The 23,102-nt window shown below is 32.8% G+C and overlaps 1 protein-coding gene across 14 annotated transcripts in view; it reads right to left on the reverse strand.

Moving 5' to 3' along the window:
- LOC143055509 (protein scribble homolog) overlaps window positions 1-20,012 on the reverse strand; it is a 77,236-nt gene extending 57,224 nt beyond the window's left edge. For 10 of the 14 annotated variants that reach the window (XM_076228663.1, XM_076228657.1, XM_076228660.1 and 7 more), the window contains exons 1-6: window positions 19,680-20,011; window positions 19,478-19,595; window positions 16,355-16,433; window positions 6,800-6,889; window positions 6,242-6,362; window positions 3,287-3,361 (exon numbers count right to left, since the gene is read on the reverse strand). In XM_076228663.1, coding sequence (XP_076084778.1) covers window positions 3,287-3,361; window positions 6,242-6,362; window positions 6,800-6,889; window positions 16,355-16,433; window positions 19,478-19,595; window positions 19,680-19,841 — 645 coding nt within the window. In that variant the 5' untranslated portion in view covers window positions 19,842-20,011. Of the gene's footprint in view, window positions 1-3,286; window positions 3,362-6,241; window positions 6,363-6,799; window positions 6,890-16,354; window positions 16,434-19,477; window positions 19,596-19,679 lie in introns of all 14 variants that reach the window. The other 4 variants (XM_076228670.1, XM_076228669.1, XM_076228668.1 and 1 more) reach the window with 2 other exon arrangements.
- Between the last annotated feature and the right edge of the window lie 3,090 nt (window positions 20,013-23,102).

A 23,102-nucleotide genomic window follows, 5' to 3' on the forward strand; every position in this document is an offset into this window, starting at 1 on the left:
ACATGGGTGATGGGTATCAGAGCAACTTTTCACACTATAATGCACTATAATTCTCAATTACAATTGTCTGGGTGGCGGGTGCTGACAAAAACTGCCTTCCAACCCCCCACCCCCTACATTTTTTTCTGGAATAGCCCTGAGGCAATTCTGTAATAATTCACTGATCAGTAATCAAACACGAATCGTAAAAAAAACCTGATCTTAACGACAAATATTAACAATATTAGCATCAACATTTACTTTCTTAGATTGGAAGAAATTCTGAAGCTTCTATGTAAATCAATGAGGATTATCAACTGTACAATTATAGAGAAACAAGTGTTCTAAATGCAAACTAACAGTAAAGTTTACTTTAAACTCATATACTGCAAATTCAGAAATTGCAAATAAAATTGAGAATGGAAATGGGGAATGTGTCAAAGCGACAACAACCCTACTTGCAAGTAGTTTGTTTGATAAGCCATAGAAATTGTGTCACAATAACTACATGAATATCAAATCGTCATCCATAAACTATTCTTCAGCTTTAAATTGAAATGGGAATCAATATCATGACTTTTTATGTTTTTTTTAAAATCTTTGGACCAAAATAGGAACTAGAGGCTCTAAAGAGCCTGTGTCGCTCACCTTGGTCTATGTGAATATTAAACAAAGGAAGCAGATGGATTCATGACAAAATTGTGTTTTGAGATGGTGATGTGTTTGTACATCTTACTTTACTGAACATTCTTGCTACTTACAATTATCTCTATCTATAATGAACTTGGCCCAGTAGTTTCAGTGGAAAATGTTAGTTAAAATTTACAAATTTTATGAAAATTGTTAAAAATTGACTATAAAGGACAATAACTCCTTAGGGGTCAATTGACCATTTCCGTCATGTTGACTTATTTGTAAATCTTACTTTGCTTAACATTATTGATGTTTACAGTTTATCTCTATCTATAATAATATTCAAGATAATAACCAAAAACAGCAAAATTTCCTTAAAATTACCAATTCAGGGGCAGCAACCCAACAACAAGTTGTCAGATTCATCTGAAAATTTCAGGGCAGATAGATCTTGACCTGATAAACAATTTTACCCCATGTCAGATTTGCTCTAAAGGCTGCGGTTTCAGAGTTATAAGCCAAAATCTACATTTCACCCTTATGTTCTATTTTTAGCCATGGCGGCCATCTTGGTTGGTTGGCCAGGTCACGGGACACAATTTTTAAACTAAATACCCCAATAATGATTGTGGCCAAGTTTGGTTTAATTTGACCCAGTAGTTTCAGAGGAGAAGATTTTTGTAAAAGATAACTAAGATTTATGAAAAATGGTTAAAAATTGACTATAAAGGGCAATAACTCCTAAAGAAATCAACAGACCATTTCGGTCTTGTTGACTTATTTGTAGATCTTACTTTGCTGAACATTTTTGCTGTTTACAGTTTATCTCTATCAATAATAAAATTCAAGATAATAACCAAAAACAGCAAAATGTCCTTAAAATTACCAATTCAGGGGCAGCAACCTATCAACGGGTTGTCCAATTCATCTCAAAATTTCAGGGCAGATAGATCTTGACCTGATAAACAATTTTACCACTGTCAGATTTGCTCTAAATGCTTTGGTTTTTGAGTGATAAGCCAAAAACTGCATTTTACCCCGATGTTCGATTTTTAGCCATGGCAGCCATCTTGGTTTGTTGGCCAGGTCACCGGACACAATTTTTTAACTAGATACCCCAATGATGATTGTGGTCAAGTTTGGTTTAATTTGGCCCAGTAGTTTCAGAGGAGAAGATTTTTGTAAAAGATGACTAACATTTACGAAAAATGGTTAAAAATTGACTATAAAGGGCAATAACTCCTAAAGGGGTCAACAGACCATTTTGGTCCTGTTGACTTATTTGTAGATCTTTTTTTACTGAACATTTTTGCTGTTTACAGTTTATCTCTATCTATGATAATATTCAAGATAATATCCAAAAACAGCAAAATTTCCTTAAAATTACCAATTCAGGGGCAGCAACCTATCAACGGGTTGTCCGATTCATCTAAAAATTTCAGGGCAGATAGATCTTGACCTGATTAACAATTTTACCCATGTCAGATTTGCTCTAAATGCTTTGGTTTTTGAGTTATAAGCCAAAAACTGCATTTTACCCCTATGTTCTATTTTTAGCCATGGCGGCCATCTTGGTTGGTTGGCTGGGTCACCGGACACAATTTTTAAACTAGATACCCTAATAATGATTGTGGCCAAGTTTGGTAAAAATTGGCCCAGTAGTTTCAGAGGAGAAGATTTTTGTAAAAGCTAACGACGGACGACGACGACGGACGACGGACGCCAAGTGATGAGAAAAGCTCACTTGGCCCTTTGGGCCAGGTGAGCTAAAAAAAGATGTGTAAAATGCTTCTATTCTCAAAATAAAACAGCAAAAAAAGACATTATTTAGAAGTATTCAGAAAAGAAAATCAATTTTACTATTTTATTTATAAAAAATCCATATCATCAAACACAATATAAATAACTGTCAGATGAAAGTGTCATGTTTGGAAAATTAATTGATCATTTGGACAATGATAAATAAATACAACCAACATATTCATTTTAAATTATTTACAATATTAGAAATATATGATCTTTCTATCACGACATGGTGTTTCATAGTTTGTTGTAACTATGTACTTACTAAATCTGATACAAAACAAATTGTTGATTTACAATAGCCAATGATTTTTTCTTCTCTCGTCCACTTATTATTTGCTATCCTGACCTTGATCAGTCTGTTATCTCAAGTGTGTTCAATTAACCTTAATTAACACATGTATACATGTACATGTACTTGCTGTCTTCCAAGCTACATGTAATTTTCTTTAAGTGAAATACTATCAAGGCAAACCTAATAATCACCTGTAAGACTGCATTCATAACTGCAATTTTGTGTGATTTACCCAACAATTGTTTTGTAATGGTCCCTTTAATGCCATTTTGGGACTTAAAATTACAAGCAGTAGGATGATAATCATAGGAATTCTTAATTATTTTTTTACAAATTTTCAACTGGAATGAGTATCAGTGAAAATAAGTTGGTTTGAGATTTAATTTCTTCAAAATTGCACACAAGCATAATGATATGATGGTAACGGAAAAAAAAAAACACTCCATAAACATGATAAAGCACAACACAGAAAAATCAACATTTTTAAATTTACCTTAATTGAGTAATATTGAATTATTTACTCAGTACTAAAGCTTTAAGTAGTGATAGGAATACTGTTAATTCTGATAAACTTACCGGAGGTAATTCAGTGAGATCGTTACCATCTAACCATAGTTCCTGAAGGCTAGGTAAGGTCCCTATGATCTCTGGCTGCAAGATAAATAAATTATCTTCAGTTAAAAATGGCACATTCAAAATTGTTGGTGCATGTTAATTCAATTGTATTGAAAATAGCCAGAATGCAATAATTCAAGAAAAATTAAAACCAGATGCTCCGCAGGGCGTAGCTTTATACGACCGCAGAGGTTAAACCCTGAACGGTTGGGGCAAGTATGGACACAACATTCAAGCTGGATTCAGCTCTAAATTTGGATTGTGATTAAATAGTTGACACAGCATAGGTTTCTGACACAGAATGAATGTGTTCTAATGAACTTAAAATTTTTGTTTTCTCTTAGAGCAATTCACTATGCTGTTGAATATTAATCCTCTCAAAACAAGAATGTGTCCTCAGTACACGAATGCCCCACTCGCACTATCATTTTCCATGTTCAGTGGACCGTGAAATTGGGGTAAAAACTCTAATTTGGCATTAAAATTAGAAAGATCATATCATAGGGGACATGTGTACTAAGTTTGAAGTCGATTGGACTTAAACTTCATCAAAAACTACCTTGACCAAAAACTTTAACCTGAAGCGGGACAGACGGACGCACAGACCAGAAAACATAATGCTCCTCTACTATCGTAGGTGGGGCATAAAAATGTTTGAAGAAATTTTCTTTTTTATTTATGAAATTTCAAATGAGAAAAATTGAACCCAATTTTTTTAATCACATCCCCCTTTCCCTTATTCCAAAACTAATCTCAATTAAAATTTCTAATGGAGTTTGCAACAATAACTACTCATTTAAATACATCATAAAATATTAAGATGTAAAAAAAACTGCTTGTTATCACTGAATGTTATTTATTATAATTTATCAGTTGGTAGTAAAAAGTGAATATACATTGTATATTGTATATAACAAAGATTTAAGTTGATTCTGGACAAAGAAAGATAACTCCAATTAAAAAAAAATCTTGCTATTGCACAATATTTTGCAATTAGATATTTCTTGCTTACTATTCTGGACAAAGAAAGATAACTCTAATTAAAAAAAAATTTGCTATTTCACAATATTGTGCAATTAGATATTTCTTGCCATTGTGCAATACTGTGCAATTGAAAAGACTTGCTATTGCACAATACTTAATATAATAATTTTAGATCCTGATTTGGACCAACTTGAAAACTGGGCCCATAATAAAAAATCTAAGTACATTTTTGGATTCAGCATATCAAAGAACCCCAAGATTTCAATTTTTGTTGAAATCAGACTAAGTTTAATTTTGGACCCTTTGGACTTTAGTGTAGACCAATTTGAAAACAGGACCAAAAATGAAGAATCTACATACACAGTTAGATTTGGTATATCAAAGAACCCCATTTATTCAATTTTTGATGAAATCAAACAAAGTTTAATTTTGGACCCCGATTTGGACCAACTTGAAAACTGGGCCAATAATCAAGAATCTAAGTACATTTTTAGATTCAGCATATCAAAGAACCTAACTGATTCATTTTTTGTCAAAATCAAACTAAGTTTAATTTTGGACCCTTTGGACCTTAATGTAGACCAATTTGAAAACGGGACCAAAAGTTAAGAATCTACATACACAGTCATGACAGTTAGATTCGGCATATCAAAGAACCCCAATTATTCAATTTTGATGAAATCAAACAAAGTTTAATTTTGGACCCTTTGGGCCCCTTATTCTGTTGGGACCAAAACTCCCAAAATCAAAACCAACCTTCCTTTTATGGTCATAAACCTTGTGTTTAAATTTCATAGATTTCTATTTACTTATACTAATGTTATGGTGCGAAAACCAAGAAAAATGCTTATTTGGGTCCCTTTTTGGCCCCTAATTCCTAAACTGTTGGGACCTAAACTCCCAAAATCAATACCAACCGTCCTTTTGTAGTCATTAACATTGTGTTTAAATTTCATTGATTTCTATTTACTTAAACTAAAGTTATTGTGCGAAAACCAAGAATAATGCTTATTTGGGCCCTTTTTTGGCCCCTAATTCCTAAACTGTTGAAACCTAAACTCCCAAAATCAATCCCAACCGTTCTTTTGTGGTCATACACCTTGTGTCAAAATTTCATAGATTTCTATTAACTTAAACTAAAGTTATAGTGCAAAAACCAAGAAAATGCTTATTTGGGCCCTTTTTGGCCCCTTATTCCTAATATATTGGGACCAAAACTCCCAAAATCAATACCAACCTTCCTTTTGTGGTCATAAACCTTGTGTTAAAATTTCATAGATTTCCATTCACTTTTACTAAAGTTAGAGTGCGAAAACTAAAAGTATTCGGACGCCGGACGACGACGACGACGACGACGACGACGAAGACGACGACGCCGACGCCAACGTGATAGCAATATACGACGAAAAATTTTTCAAATTTTGCGGTCGTATAAAAATTTAAGATTGACTAGCCTTCAAACAGTAAAATCTAATATTTCTTAATTCAAACAAAACTGATGTACGTTCAAATCCATACCTACCCTTTTTTTTAAATTAATTCAAAATTTAGGCTTATGTTCTTTTATTTTGCTAGAAATTTCACTAATTATGGCAAAAGAATTTGCCTGAAAAGTTATATATATTACCATCTAGGATATTTTTCAGTTACGCCAAAAAAAAATATATGTTTCCTATTCCATCTTTGGAAAAATATTGGGTAGGTACAGATTTTTAAAAAATTTTATGGCCCTGCAACAAAGTTGTCGGGGACATATAGTTTTACCCTTGTTTTTACATGTATTGAGTCTATGGGAGGGACATTCTGACTTTAACATGTTTAACTGCTTATTGAAAAATGTCAATTTTTGTTTAAGGGTAGGCTACTTTTGAGGATGGTAGGGTACATGTAATAAGAAACACATCTTTTTCTATTTGGCCTTATGATACTTACCAATTCATCGATCTCATTGCTGCCTAAATCTAAAATCTCTAATTTGCTTAAAAATGAAATAGACTGAGGAAGATTCTTGATCATATTTTCACGTAGTTCTAATGATACTAAGTTGGATAAACTGAAAATAGAAATCATAAATAGAAATAAACTCATTCCTGATCATATTTTCACATAGTTCTAATGATACTTAGTTGGATAAACTGGAAATAGAAATCATAAATAGAATTAAAACTTAGGCATGGCAGACAGAGATAAAAACAATGTAAGGCAAATATTTAATTTCATTCTTAATGATACATTATTTCCAGCACTATCTGCTTATCAAGCGTAGCATGCACATGTACAGAATCAAATTCCAATGCTGTGTGTGACTTTCAGAAATAACCAAGAAATATTTGTCACTGGACATTCAACATAAAATTTAATTAATCAATCTACATATATAGTACACCAACCATGTTTCTATCCTTTGATTGTCACAAATAGGCATGAAATACTTGTCACCGGAAATTTTTCGAAAAAAAATTTAATAAATTAATCTATAGTTAACCTTACCTTCCAATATCCTGAGGCAGTCGGTCCAAGGAAACATCGTTTAATCCCAACCGTGTCAGGTTACGGAGCTGTGTAAACCCTGGTGGTAATCTGAAAACAAAATGTATTTATAGATATGTTATCAAAGAAAAGTTCTTAAAATCAATGCAAAAATCAAAACCAACCAACACTTTAAGTCCGAGAAAGTTTTTTCGGTTTGTAAAATGATAAAACAGGCAAAAGTTTAAAGAGAAAGTAAGTAAGATCAGAAAGGGTAATAGCAATGTCCAGTATCTTCTGATTACTGTGGAGTCATCATTATTCATGAGGTAAAATTTAACATGAGTTTCATTTGTATGAATTTAAATGTTGAATCAAATATAAGTTTTCTATATGCTGGTATGCAGACTGCATTTAAAGCCAAACAAAAAAATCATGAATCCACAAATACAATTTTTTGGCAATAGCAACCAGATGCTACGCAGGGCGTAGCTTTATACGACCGCAGAGGTTGAACCCTGAACGGTTAGGGCAAGTATGGACACAACATTCAAGCTGGATTCAGCTCTAAATTTGGATTGTGATTAAATAGTTGACACAGCATAGGTTTCTGACACAGAATGAATGTGTTCTAATGAACTTAAAATTTTTGTTTCTCTTAGAGCAATTCACTATGCTGTTGAATATTAATCCTCTCAAAAAAATGTTTGAAGAAATTTTCTTTTTTATTTATGAAATTTCAAATGAGAAAAATTGAACCCAATTTTTTTAATCACATCCCCCTTTCCCTTATTCCAAAACTAATCTCAATTAAAATTTCTAATGGAGTTTGCAACAATAACTACTCATTTAAATACATCATAAAATATTAAGATGTAAAAAAACTGCTTGTTATCACTGAATGGTAAAGATTATTTTAATTTATCAGTTGGTAGTAAAAAGTGAATATACATTGTATATTGTATATAACAAAGATTTAAGTTGATTCTGGACAAAGAAAGATAACTCCAATTAAAAAAAATCTTGCTATTGCACAATATTTTGCAATTAGATATTTCTTGCTTACTATTCTGGACAAAGAAAGATAACTCTAATTAAAAAAAAATTTGATATTTCACAATATTGTGCAATTAGATATTTCTTGCCATTGCGCAATACTGTGCAATTGAAAAGACTTGCTATCGCACAATACTTAATATAATAATTTTAGATCCTGATTTGGACCAACTTGAAAACTGGGCCCATAATAAAAAATCTAAGTACATTTTTGGATTCAGCATATCAAAGAACTTCAAGATTTCAATTTTTGTTAAAATCAGACTAAGTTTAATTTTGGACCCTTTGGACTTTAGTGTAGACCAATTTGAAAACAGGACCAAAAATGAAGAATCTACATACACAGTTAGATTTGGTATATCAAAGAACCCCATTTATTCAATTTTTGATGAAATCAAACAAAGTTTAATTTTGGACCCCGATTTGGACCAACTTGAAAACTGGGCCAATAATCAAGAATCTAAGTACATTTTTAGATTCAGCATATCAAAGAACCTAACTGATTCATTTTTTGTCAAAATCAAACTAAGTTTAATTTTGGACCCTTTGGACCTTAATATAGACCAATTTGAAAACGGGACCAAAAGTTAAGAATCTACATACACAGTCATGACAGTTAGATTCAGCATATCAAAGAACCCCAATTATTCAATTTTGATGAAATCAAACAAAAGTTAAATTTTGGACCCTTTGGGCCCCTTATTATGTTGGGACCAAAACTCCCAAAATCAAACCCAACCTTTCTTTTATGGTCATAAACCTTGTGTTTAAATTTCATAGATTTCTATTTACTTATACTAACGTTATGGTGCGAAAACCAAGAAAAATGCTTATTTGGGTCCCTTTTTGGCCCCTAATTCCTAAACTGTTGGGACCTAAACTCCCAAAATCAATACCAACCTTCCTTTTGTAGTCATTAACATTGTGTTTAAATTTCATTGATTTCTATTTACTTAAACTAATGTTATTGTGCGAAAACCAAGAATAATGCTTATTTGGGCCCTTTTTTGGCCCCTAATTCCTAAACTGTTGAGACCAAAACTCCCAAAATCAATCCCAACCGTTCATTTGTGGTCATAAACCTTGTGTCAAAATTTCATAGATTTCTATTAACTTAAACTAAAGTTATAGTGCGAAAACCAAGAAAATGCTTATTTGGGCCCTTTTTGGCCCCTAATTCCTAAAATGTTGGGACCAAAACTCCCAAAATCAATACCAACCTTCCTTTTGTGGTCATAAACCTTGTGTTAAAATTTCATAGATTTCCATTCACTTTTACTAAAGTTAGAGTGCGAAAACTAAAAGTATTCGGACGCCGGACGACGACGACGACGCCAACGTGATAGCAATATACGACGAAAATTTTTTCAAAATTTGCGGTCGTATAAAAATTGAACCCAATTTTTTTAATCACATCCCCCTTTCCCTTATTCCAAAACTAATCTCAATTAAAATTTCTAATGGAGTTTGCAACAATAACTACTCATTTAAATACATCATAAAATATTAAGATGTAAAAAAACTGCTTGTTATCACTGAATGGTAAAGATTATTTTAATTTATCAGTTGGTAGTAAAAAGTGAATATACATTGTATATTGTATATAACAAAGATTTAAGTTGATTCTGGACAAAGAAAGATAACTCCAATTAAAAAAAAATCTTGCTATTGCACAATATTTTGCAATTAGATATTTCTTGCTTACTAATCTGGACAAAGAAAGATAACTCTAATTAAAAAAAAATTTGATATTTCACAATATTGTGCAATTAGATATTTCTTGCCATTGCGCAATACTGTGCAATTGAAAAGACTTGCTATTGCACAATACTTAATATAATAATTTTAGATCCTGATTTGGACCAACTTGAAAACTGGGCCCATAATAAAAAATCTAAGTACATTTTTGGATTCAGCATATCAAAGAACTTCAAGATTTCAATTTTTGTTAAAATCAGACTAAGTTTAATTTTGGACCCTTTGGACTTTAGTGTAGACCAATTTGAAAACAGGACCAAAAATGAAGAATCTACATACACAGTTAGATTTGGTATATCAAAGAACCCCATTTATTCAATTTTTGATGAAATCAAACAAAGTTTAATTTTGGACCCCGATTTGGACCAACTTGAAAACTGGGCCAATAATCAAGAATCTAAGTACATTTTTAGATTCAGCATATCAAAGAACCTAACTGATTCATTTTTTGTCAAAATCAAACTAAGTTTAATTTTGGACCCTTTGGACCTTAATGTAGACCAATTTGAAAACGGGACCAAAAGTTAAGAATCTACATACACAGTCATGACAGTTAGATTCAGCATATCAAAGAACCCCAATTATTCAATTTTGATGAAATCAAACAAAAGTTTAATTTTGGACCCTTTGGGCCCCTTATTATGTTGGGACCAAAACTCCCAAAATCAAACCCAACCTTTCTTTTATGGTCATAAACCTTGTGTTTAAATTTCATAGATTTCTATTTACTTATACTAACGTTATGGTGCGAAAACCAAGAAAAATGCTTATTTGGGTTCCTTTTTGGCCCCTAATTCCTAAACTGTTGGGACCTAAACTCCCAAAATCAATACCAACCTTCCTTTTGTAGTCATTAACATTGTGTTTAAATTTCATTGATTTCTATTTACTTAAACTAATGTTATTGTGCGAAAACCAAGAATAATGCTTATTTGGGCCCTTTTTTGGCCCCTAATTCCTAAACTGTTGAGACCAAAACTCCCAAAATCAATCCCAACCGTTCTTTTGTGGTCATAAACCTTGTGTCAAAATTTCATAGATTTCTATTAACTTAAACTAAAGTTATAGTGCGAAAACCAAGAAAATGCTTATTTGGGCCCTTTTTGGCCCCTAATTCCTAAAATGTTGGGACCAAAACTCCCAAAATCAATACCAACCTTCCTTTTGTGGTCATAAACCTTGTGTTAAAATTTCATAGATTTCCATTCACTTTTACTAAAGTTAGAGTGCGAAAACTAAAAGTATTCGGACGCCGGACGACAACGACGCCGACGCCAACGTGATAGCAATATACGACGAAAATTGCGGTCGTATAAAAAGTGGGACCCAAAAAAATAAAGGTAATAACATCTACAATGGATTAGAAATGAAGGAGGAATATGGATTAGAAATGAAGGAGGAATAATAATAGCCATTGTTTAAACATTTGATTGAAAATAAAGTAAACTTATTCAATTCTTTGAATTTACAATTCAACTCTTTGGTTTATACAAGTGAAGTGCTGTCATTATGTGACATCATTGTCTTGTTGTCTAAATTATAAATTAGAATAGCTTTGAATGTGCAGTTTATATTTATTTTATAACATAAATATACACCACAGCCATACCCTAGTCTATCGGTTTTCATGCTTTTATAAATAATGTTTTTCAAATTTTTTTAATAAATAATTTCTGATAACCAAACTAAAAGTGCCTATATTTCTGCCAAAGCATCAACATTATCATACTTTGTCCGTATGGAATTTCTAACTACACATGTAAAGCTTTCATTTGATTTGATTTTTAGTGTTTTTACGCCACTTTTTAGCACTGCTTTTAGACTATTTTGTGGGAGGCAGTTTTCATTGGTGGAGGAAGCCCGAGTGCCTAGAGAAAACCACTGACTTTCAATAGGAAAACTGACAATCCTAGTCAATTAAGATTGGAGTCGAACTCACAAACTCAGTGTTGACAGGCTAGTGATTACAGTAGTACTTTCTTTGACCACTCGGCCACCGAGGCCTTTGTATAGCTTTGAAGAAAAAAAACTTTCTAAACAAGTCGCATGACAAAACTTCATGTGTTGGTTTGAAATGTTTTGCTATTTATGTGTGAGCCAAGGCTCCTATTGAAGGCTGTATTTTGAACAATAATGGTTTCCTGTGTCATTGTCACTAATACCATATCTTCTTATACTGATGTACAATGTCCTCATTGAGTCAGTACATAAATATACTTTTATTTGTTTGATATTTTCAAACACTCTGACTTTATCGAAAATAGACACAAAAATCTCCTTATAAGCTGTAGCTAAGCCAAAGTCTAGCTAAATCAATCAAATGTGCTATGTCAATTTGAAGCTTCAACATGGATGGGATGACAGGATTCCAGAAAACATTCTAGTGATATCAAATTATTGTATTATAAATATGACAGCTATCATGATTTACAGGCAAAAGTTTTAATCCTAATTTGATGGATGAGGTATGGGAATATAAAAGCTTTTAATCGAGATTAATAACGATGAAAAAACAGAGTCATCAATATCACTGAAGTTTCTCCTACTTCAAGCCAGACCAGGAAAAAAACTATGTCTGTAAAAGTTTCTCTAACTTCACCTAATTTTGGTATTTACCCAATCACTGTTCTCCCCAGGGCTTTATAACACCATAGAACATTATAACACAAGTCTAGCTGTACACATTTTATAATACCATGTATTATAAATATGAAGGGATACAGTGCTGTTTCAAATCCCAGGATTAATGGGGAGAATATAAATTGGTATTGTAGGTGAAAAACAAATAGAACATTAATTGGTATTTTAATTGAAACCTAAATAAGTCCAAAATAGTCTTTAATTCAAAGTTATATTAATTATTAAATTCCCTTACTAGTACATGTACCTACTCCTTTTTAAAACATATAATGAGGTCTTTTTATAAACAAGCTTCTATTTTTGTTTTTGTCTTATTTCAGGATCATTATAAGACAGTCCTTATTGATTGAAGACATTCAAAGGTGCCAAAAAGGTTAACATGTTGGACTTACAATGTACACAATGTACACATGATGTAGCTTTTACAAAATGTATATATATTCTATTGAACAGCACATGTAATTATAAATTAAATATATGTTAAATATTCCTAAATGCAAATGTAGGAGGTTTTCACCTTTACAGTAACATACATGTAGATCCAAAAGACATTCAGTGCATGTTAAAAGTTTATATAAATATATTTTACAATATACACACTGCATGTTAATTTTCAACATGCTAAATATAACATGTAAAATGACTATTTTACAAAATACAAATGCCACTTAAGGATATTTAATAATAAGATGTAAGGCCAAATAAAATAATATGTGTGTTATCTTTGAAAAGAAAGGGTAGGTAGGTAGGTAGGTAGGGATTTTCTTTTAAATTTACATCAAGTCTAGATCTATTGGAGAGAAATTCTGACTTAAACAGTGCTTAAATTGAAAAGTTAAGTGACAAAAAAACTTTATGATAGGCTTTTTTTAGCTTAAAATATAGGGTAGGAAGGATAATATGAAACACACATATTTTTTTATTTGGTCTAATAAGCTGTAAGATAACATTCTTTGACCTTGTCATGGCTTATCAAAACACCTAATATTCTGTTGTAATGCACAGATACAATGAACATTTAATCTAGATGGTTGTTTAAATCCTTCCCTGTCACATAAATAAATGTAGATAAAGATCAGTAATCAAGACTGACCTGCATACTCAGTAAATATTTACAAAGATTGGGATCAAATACTTTATAAACAGGTGCCCCCTGTAAGATGTTTTTTTTAATTTGATAAGTTCAATTTGTCACAAATTCTTCCTTGGTTGGCCGTATCAAAATACAGTTGCTCTCATACATGTAGATAAATATTAAATGTTGGTCGTTCTCATAACAAACTTTTAGGTGTAGAAATTATATGTAATACTACATAAATACTAAGAGTTAGTAGGTTTTTGTATTTCAAAACTATTTAAATTCAGCTGATGCATATTTTGTACAGTATTATGCAATTTATTCAAATTTTTAGGAAACTGTTAAGAAAATGCATAATGATATATCTGTTACTATTTCCCCTTCATTGAACTTGCTCAAGATAAGCAGTTGGTAAATTATGTTTCATCAATGCAAAAAAATAAGTCTAAATAAATTTAATTTTGGGTTTTAAGGCTTTCATTATTTTAACATAAAACATATTAAATCCTCAGAACCAGTTGAATTAAGCAACAATACGGGAGATAACGGCCTGGGGGGGGGAGGGGTACAAATACCCTGTTATATCATGTGACATGTTGATTAATAGATTGGTGTTTAACACCACTTTAAACACTGTTGTGGTAAAAACATGTATGTAGTGGCTGTCAGTGGTGGTAGCCTGAGTGCCTAGAGAAGAACTGAGCTTCTGTAGGGATATAAATGTAGGTAATCAACTAACAAAAATAAGTTAGACCTGAGGAGAGAATACAGTTCTGTGAAAGGAGTGGGTTAAATAAAGCCTTAAAGTAGTGCCTCCTATTTCAAGTTAAAATTTCAAATTAGGATTTGGTGACCAATATTACAATGAATCATAGCTAGTATAGATATACAGTTAAACAGGGATTGAACTTAAGACTTGGGCAATTGTGGCCCACAGCTTAAATTTTGTATCCCACATATATAGTCCTATATAAGAAAAGCAGAAATTTTAGGGGCCATTGGCAAGTGGGCCCTTGCTAATTTCAAACCCTGTTAAACATTGACTAGGTGGGAAATTTACCTTTTTTCCTCAGAAAATGTGAATATTGACATTCATGTAGCGACTAGTCTCCCTTTCATACTAGTCTTTTCACTTTCCATTTAAAAAAATTTTTAATCTTAGTACAATAGACTTAATATTCAGGATCAAATATGACCCGCACCAAACTTGCTTCTTTATGAAAGGATCACAACAGACTGTTTAAGGCTAATTAAGTGTGGTATCAGGTGCATCTTGATAAATGACCTTTAATTTTTCAAACCACTGATGGAACCCAATCTCCTTTCTTAATTTTCGAATAAACAAATTTTTGAGGCCCCCTGCTCATGATAATTTCTGAATCCACCTCGAATAAACAAATTTTGAGGCCCCTTCTCATGATAATTTCTGAATCCACCTCGAATAAACAAATTTTGAGGCCCCTCTCTCATGATAATTTCTGAATCCACCACTGATATATAATAATGTTTCTTTAACAATCTGTAAAGAAATATTCATGACACTTTTAGATTGTGCAGCCTAAAAGTACTGATAGTCATTATAGTTTAGCGTTTCTGACAGCTTTTTCAAAGAACAGGGTACGTATAGTGCTCAAAGCCTGAATCTTCAAAGTACGCGATATGTGGTTACACTCATTGGGCATCATAAAATTATAACTCAAATGAATGCTTGGTTCCCCTATAAATTGTATACAATTTGAAATTCCTAGAGAAATTCAACCATCAACAGTAAATGTACTCAGTGGAGGTCCCTTCAAAAGTGTTTGAATTAAATTTACGAGAAGTTAACATTTGTAAAAATTTATGAATAGAGAATTTGTGTAGTACACTAATGTTAAATAGGCTGTGGCTGAGAATTCTGTATAAACTATCAAATTGGGTATTGCAGGATTCAAGCTTTAACATTAACAGTAGAGACTAAAAGTAATGTGTAAATTGAGGCATAATCCATGTTCTGAGACAGGCCATTCATTAGGAGGCGGTACCCGGTACTTTTACCCTCCTATGCTATTGACAAGTACCGCCTAAATGTAGGAATTTTTATATAAGATATTCATGGAATAAATTGAAAAGTACCACCTAGAAACATGGAAAGTACCAGTCAACATGAAAGATAATGAAACCCCTGCAGTGAGAAAGAACAAAAATATACCAGTGGAACTTTTGACCTTGAGAATTTAACGTTTAAGATGTTTAGTTGCTAGATCAAAAGGGGAAGTCTAGAGTTGTGAAGGGGAACAAGCGGACACAACTGTTGCCTGGTGTTAGATATAAATCACAATTTACCACATATCACAGACTAAACCTTCATACAAGTTCAATCTTTTCGTGTTCACTGCTTTACAGATAAATCTGCAAATACCATCACTCCAAGGTACATGTATCACAGTATATTGTTCAAAAAATGTAACTGACATAATACCAATTGAATTGCTTGTAAACTTCAATAATTCTGAAGTCTACATGTATATATGTACTAATGCCAGGTTAAATTCATATTCTATAGCCACAATGATGATGATATTTCACAGCTGAAGGAGAACATAGAGACACAAATTGGTGAATGTGGTATTGTGGTTGCTTCTCTCTAAATACTCTTTCATTACTTATACATATTGGCACTTTAAACCAACAGAAATCATCATGGTTGGCTTACTTTGATGTAATGTTTCACTCAACACAAGCAAGAATGATATTACCATAAAAAAAACTTCAAGCAGTCTGCAATAAAAAAAAATTCAACTACTATTCCGAAAACCAATATTCTGACATTTTTCTTATTGGACCAAACAAAGTTTTGCAAAAACTTACTAGTCCCAATGAAATTTTACTAGTCTGGGGCATCAGAATAGTGGCTTACCCTGTATACTGACCTTGTGAGTACCATATTAACCTTTTACAGTATCAAGCATTATTACTGTCTGACCTGACAGCAGTTGGCAGTATCCTAGATTGGTAGTATTCGACACTATAACAGTAGGTTCTGATAATAACAAAAGACTTACTTTGTGAGAGGATTGCTGCTGACATCGAAGTCTTGCAAGTTTTTACAGAATTTTATATTTTCAGGAATATCTCCAATATCTGCAACACAAAAAGATAATAAGTCAACAAATGAGGAATAACTGCAACTACTTAGTCAACCTGGAGAGTGTTCAATTATTTATTAAAACATTTAGTTTTCTTGTGCAATGATTTGTGGGGGTCTTTTAAAAAAGACCTTTTTGTTTATCTGTTTACTAACTTGCAGTGTGATGGTGTAATCATTTACCTAAACAATACACAAATTTATTTTGCTGATAATTCAATATGTAATCAGGAGCCTGTTGCTCAGTGGTTTTCTTGGTTCATGTCTGTCATATTTGTTTTTCGTAATTGTTTTGTAATAAATCAGGTCATTAGGTTTCTCAATTGAAGTGTGTCACACTTTTCATGTCAGGGCCTTTTAAAGAAAACTTAATGCATTCCAGTATGATTGTTCTAGTTGCTGAATGGTTGCCTTTAATTAATTACATCCACTTCAATTGGGTGGATAGATGTCTCATTGACAAAGTCAATCATAATACATATCACATCACTGTAGTTTGCATGGTATTAAAATTGCAATTATATAGAAAATAGAATTTGTTGTCACTAAAAACGATCCGATTTTCAAATTTAAATGTCTACATTTTTTAGTGGTAAAATCAGATCTATTTTGACTAATCATTTGTGCTAAATAAATATAACTAGTCACAAGATTAATGTGTAAAGTTCAAGTTATTACTCGATGGGTAAAGTCATGTTTTATTAATGAGTAATAGCCTCTAAAAAAAAATACCTTGGTTGTTTAAAAATTACAATGTGTAAAAAATAAATCATGTTTAACCAAGCTCAGAATAAATTGCAAGATATTTATACTATCCCAAATACTAATAGTGTTTCCTACAGGTGGTTTTGGCGTGTAATGGCGCCCTGCCGCGATTTCTCGACGCCCTGCCCTTTTTGGGAAAAAAAATTGGCGCCCTGCCCTAATTTTGTCGAAATTCCTGACGCCATGCCTTTATCGTCGTAATTAACAACCGGTACTGAAAGACATATTTTATGAATACCGCTCGAGTTATTTCCCTTCAAAACAAAAGTTCACTAGGTCGCCATTTTGTAATCGATTTCGTAATCAGCTGATTAGCAAACTGCAATAGATTGAATAGTGAATACATATAACTAATCACGGGTCCTGATTGTATCCCCCAAGTCCCAGAAACATCGTTTTGCCTAGAAGATTAATGATAAAACATCGATGTGATGCTTAGATAATTTTTTTTTACAGCTGATAGATTTCTAATTTACATAATTTACGTTGTTTGCATGGTTGAACAAGCCAATGAACGGCGATCATGAGACATTTGTCAAATTGCAAAGTAAAAATTCTTTGCAAACTATTTTTTAAATACAAATGCTTGACTGTACTTAAATGAAATGAATAAAAATCCAAACTAAATTATTAAAAGCAGAATAATCCAGAAAATAAATGAATTCCTTGATCAAATGTTTTCTTTTGTTTACAAACATGTCACATGATCATTTTAGGCGGGAAAAATACTTGGGAAAACACCTAAGTAACAGACAACTATGTCTGGCTATTTATAGACATTTAAAATAAGGCAGTGGCTATTCGTCCGGCTAGCCGGACAAATAGTCAAAAATGTCTATTCATACGGCAAGCTGGAGGAATAGCATTTTTACGGGTTTTCGCTATTTGTCCGGCCAAAAATAAAATGAAGATATAACATCGTGTTTTGAAGGTTTTAAATAAAGCACAAGTTGTTTTAAAATATATTGTCTAACATCGTTTTATGAAAAAGAACCCTATCAAATAAAAAAAATATACATTTGATTCCGATTTTTTTTATTCTAATATTCTAAAGGAATCTGGGTATTTATAGGGGGGGGGGGGGGGCAAAAATGATTCTCTCTTTTGTTGTTCTGCCTATGAATTTCCTGTAAAGTAAATAGTCGGGCCATTCATTATTGGCTTTATCTATGATTACAAAAGATCCTGAATTTATTTTTTCTGTGAAGTTTGGTTAAAGTAAGGTCCTCATATGATTATGCACGATATTTCATTTAAATTGTTCGGCGATTTTTAATTCATAGGAAATTAGGGAAAAGGGTAGGCACGTGTAACCTGTCCCCAAAAGTAGGATTGTGTTTTCAATCAGATTTTTAGAAAAAAAAATGTATATTAGATACAACAGATAACAACAGATAAAAAGGGGGGTCCCCCCCCCCCCAACCCTGGTGTCTTATTCCCAGTCCAGGCATATCAGTATGTTCATAGATCTCCGTTGTAGTATAACTTGAAAATAATGCATCCAAGCAAGTTTAATATAGTATTTTTTCCGAATGCGTTTTGCCTCCATAAGGTAAATGGGAGTAAATCATCAATTTCACTTTGATTTCAGGCTTATTCCTCACAGTTAATATGTATACGCTATTATTCTGGAATCACTCCTGTAGACATTCGTTTAAAGCAATCACATTCTCTCTGGTTTTCTCTATGACATCTTTAAATATAAACTAGTATGTTTTAAATGAATCCATTTTATAGAAATTGCCTGTTTATGTTAAGTAAGTGCCCTAAAATTGTTGTCCATCGCGCTTAATGTGCCCTCTGAGCTAACAATTACCCTGCCCTTTTTAAAAGCTGCAGGAAACACTAACTAATGTTTGTATATAAACAGACTACAAACAGTCTTGTGTATATCAACAGGTGGTTTTATTAATTTTATTAACATTCTGATTTATCTTGTGAGTAACATCAACACATGGTGGATGTGGTCCACTGCATCTTGACAAAATGCCATACATTCCAAGATGATGAACAGGTCAAACAGAGTTATTTCCCTTTCCATAATATCAATTCAATTAGCATTGTCTTATGAAGTTGAGTGTGTAAGCTGTAGTCATTTGTATTTGACATTCAATGAATGTTTAATAAAATTTATATTCAAGTGAATCTGTCAAATTTATAAACAGAAATTTTGACACCCATTCGATTCATGCATCCAAAATGGCGGATGTGGTCTACTTCCGATTGCCTTCTGTCAAAGACAATTTTCAATATTCTAGCTACTGTAGAGACTTACCGTTCCGACTGATATCAAGTTCCATGAGGTTAATAAGATTTGAGATCTCTGGTGCGATTCTGCCGATTTCATTGTCACTTAAACTTAGTTTTCTAAGCTGAACAAGTCGGTAAAAACCCTGAAATATAATATAAACAATGTTAGATTACCGGTTGTTTTGCTTTAAATAAACACATTTGAACATACTGTATGATATAGTTACCTTTGGTAAATCCTTCAGCTGATTTGCATCTAATAAAAGTTCTTCTAAACAACGTGTATAGCGTAAAATATCATCAGGCACATCTGTCAGATTATTGTGTCTCCTGTCTATATATTCAACTTGTCTATTACAAGCTTTAAAAAGCGGTATACATTTAAACATCGTGAAAATCTAGTGCATATTATGGACAATCAATTCTAAAATATGTCATTTCTGTGTTAAAACCATAAAAGAGGAAGAAGTTCAAGGTAAAATCCCTTTCTAAAGGTAAAATCCTCACTCCAACGGAGCTTCTAATGCTACATTTAGCCGCGTGACGTCAGAAATACTCCCATAATGCAACGCGAAACAGGTACTCGGAATTTCTAGTTCCGTATCAATTTACATTTTTTCAATTAATCATTTTTCTTCAAATTAAGGTAGACAATTGTTCACACATATAAAAAAAGGTATAAACGAAATAAATCAATTATTTTTGATTCACCATTTAAAAATAAGATATAGATCTTTGTTAAATTGTCACATTTTGTATAAATGTCTTAACGAAATCGGTATCAAGGATTTATATATATTTTGTGACTAGTCTATATAAAACTTACTGGAACTAATCTAGACAAAAGGGTCTAGACAAAAGGGTCTAGGTGGGGGCTTAAAGCTCTCAAATGCAGAAAATTGTCAGTCCGACCAGGACAAGCTTTTTTCAACTTATTTTTAAATGCCTTGTAATTTTGCTTTATTTAACTACTTCATCATCTTAGAATCATCTTATTCCATGGATCTTATTCTACTGTTGCGGTATATTTACAGTAATGGGCATGCAATGTCCATGGTTGTTTTGTTCATTTTTTGTCTAACATTTATCGTTGATATATATTTCATTTTTTGTCCATATGAAATAAACGAAAGAATTATCTCACCACAAGTTGGAAATCCCGGGCTTAAAAACACGAAAACCTGAGGTCCCAAATCGGTTAAATAAAATTAAATCCCGACATCCCGAAAGTCGAAAAAAGAATTCCCGGATCCCGAAAGGGTCAATCCCCAAATCCCGATCCTAAAAACACCCGATCCCGGAGTCCCGATAAAGGTCCTATTCCCCTCATCAATGCTTAGTCACTGCAGAGACATATAATACAATTCATCGTGCTTTTGCGCTCATGCATTCCTTTCTGTCTATGAAAAATTTTGGAGGGTACTCATGGAATGAATGGTGCAAAATCCTGCATTCTAGGCATTTCCAGAGAGTTTGATAATGTTTTAAATTTGGACACTTTTTATATAAATTTTTCATATTTAAAGACATTTACTAACACCAAATGTTTAACATCTTTATTTATTATAAATTTATATGTCACATAAACATCCAAACATCAATGTGAGTCTGTCGCCAGAACATAGAACACACATCGATTCAGTAGATATTGCCAATTTTTCTATGACCGGTTTTGTCACATTGTTTCAGAATATTTGGTCTTCTGACATCCTTATCGCCATGGACATGGAGCATGGCAAGACAGCATATTAATCTCTCGCCACTCATGCATGCACTTTTCCAAGATTTTAGTCGTTTCGGGGCAGTCTGTTTCTAGCGGTAACACACTATCATCAACGCCTTCTTCTGATTTCTTCTCCATCAGTAATTCGGTAGCAGTATCGGTAGTAACAGTTTCGTTTGCAAAAGGGAATTAAGCTTTCCTGTAATCACCATCATACAGTCGCTGTTACAAAATATTAAACTCGCTTTTATGCTGACAAAGAGTAAACAAACAAGGGATAGAAAGAAATAAGATACATGTATAGATTATTCTATTTAGAGTTAGTTTACTTGTATGAAATGGGTACAGGGGAATTGGAATAGAGTTTTCGACGTTTACATGGAGGTCCGTGATTTCAAATTATTTCTGGAAATAGTTAGTGGTAAGATATTTTAGTTCAGAATCTATAAATTTAAGGGTTGGGGTGTCCGATTTCGAAATCCCGAAAATAAAGACATGAAATTCCATAGTCCCGAATATAAGTAAAAACAAAATCCCGTTTCCTACCGTTCCTCAATAATGTCAAATTGAAATACGGGATGTTCTTTCAACTTTTAAGATTTAAGAAACATGGATAATCCATGCATGTTTCATATTATTTATATGTTGTTTATCTGTAAAGAGAACGAGTAAATTTGGTGAAACGGAGAAATGAATACGCAGACAGGACTGCCCCCTTGCGATACCCAGTACTGGATTTGTCAGTCTACTTTTATGTCTTTGGATTAAAGTTCCAATGAAGTTAGATTCGATACTCAGACTCTGTTCACAAACAACATTAGTTTACTAGAATTATTCCTTTTTTACCTTCAGTATCGCTATTTCTTTTTCTGCCATGCAGAGCCTGTTTTTAACCAGATATCCATGAGGATTTTCGCTACTAGGTTAATGTAATCGAAACTGAACATCACCTGTTGGGATGCTGAGTTATATACTGGAAGAAAAATTTAAAAGGAATGATGACAAGTTATAACAATTAAGGTTGAGACAGGACAACAAATGACTTATATTTCGTATTTAATTACCCAAAAAAAAAATCTGTGTCGAAATTTCAGTTGCCTCACTTGCCTCAATGGTAGTTACGGCCTTGCGATCTCTTAATTTATCACGATTTTTATGCCCCACCTACGATAGTAGAGGGGCATTATGTTTTCTGGTCTGTGCGTCCGTTCGTCCGTTCGTCCGTCCGTCTGTCTGTCTGTCCGTTCGTCCGTCTGTCCCGCTCCAGGTTAAAGTTTTTGGTCAAGGTAGTTTTTGATGAAGTTGAAGTCCAATCGACTTCAAACTTAGTACACATGTTCCCTATGATATGATCTTTCTAATTTTAATGCCAAATTAGAGTTTTTACCCCAATTTCACGGTCCACTGAACATGGAAAATGATAGTGCGAGTGGGGCATTCGTGTACTGAGGACACATTCTTGTTTTTTGTAAATTTATAGACTCGTTTCTTGAGGTCGTAGTGGACACGTCATCTTACTTATCCTAACTTGTAATCTCTTAAGCTTTAACTTTATATTTCTATTTTGTATTTGGTTTTATGATATGATTTCATTTAAAAATTCTTCTGTTGACCGAATTCCTTGATAACGTTAACTGATATATATTTATATGTATAACGCCATATCAATGAGACAACTCTCCACAAGAGACCAAAATGACAAAGAAATTAACAACTATATGTCACTGTACGGCCTTTAACAATGAACAAAGCCCAAACCGCAGTCAGCTTTAAAAGGCCCCGAAAGTGTGCTTTGCTTTTGCGCCAATTGGCATTTCATTTGCGCCAAAACAATCTTTCATTTGCGCCCCAAACCATATTTCATTTGCGCCAAAACTGAAACCTTTCATTTTCGCTAATATGACAGGTAAATACAGGTAAATAGTGC

The sequence above is a fragment of the Mytilus galloprovincialis genome, chromosome 12 (genome assembly GCF_965363235.1).
Source record: "Mytilus galloprovincialis chromosome 12, xbMytGall1.hap1.1, whole genome shotgun sequence".
Lineage (NCBI taxonomy): Eukaryota > Metazoa > Mollusca > Bivalvia > Mytilida > Mytilidae > Mytilus > Mytilus galloprovincialis.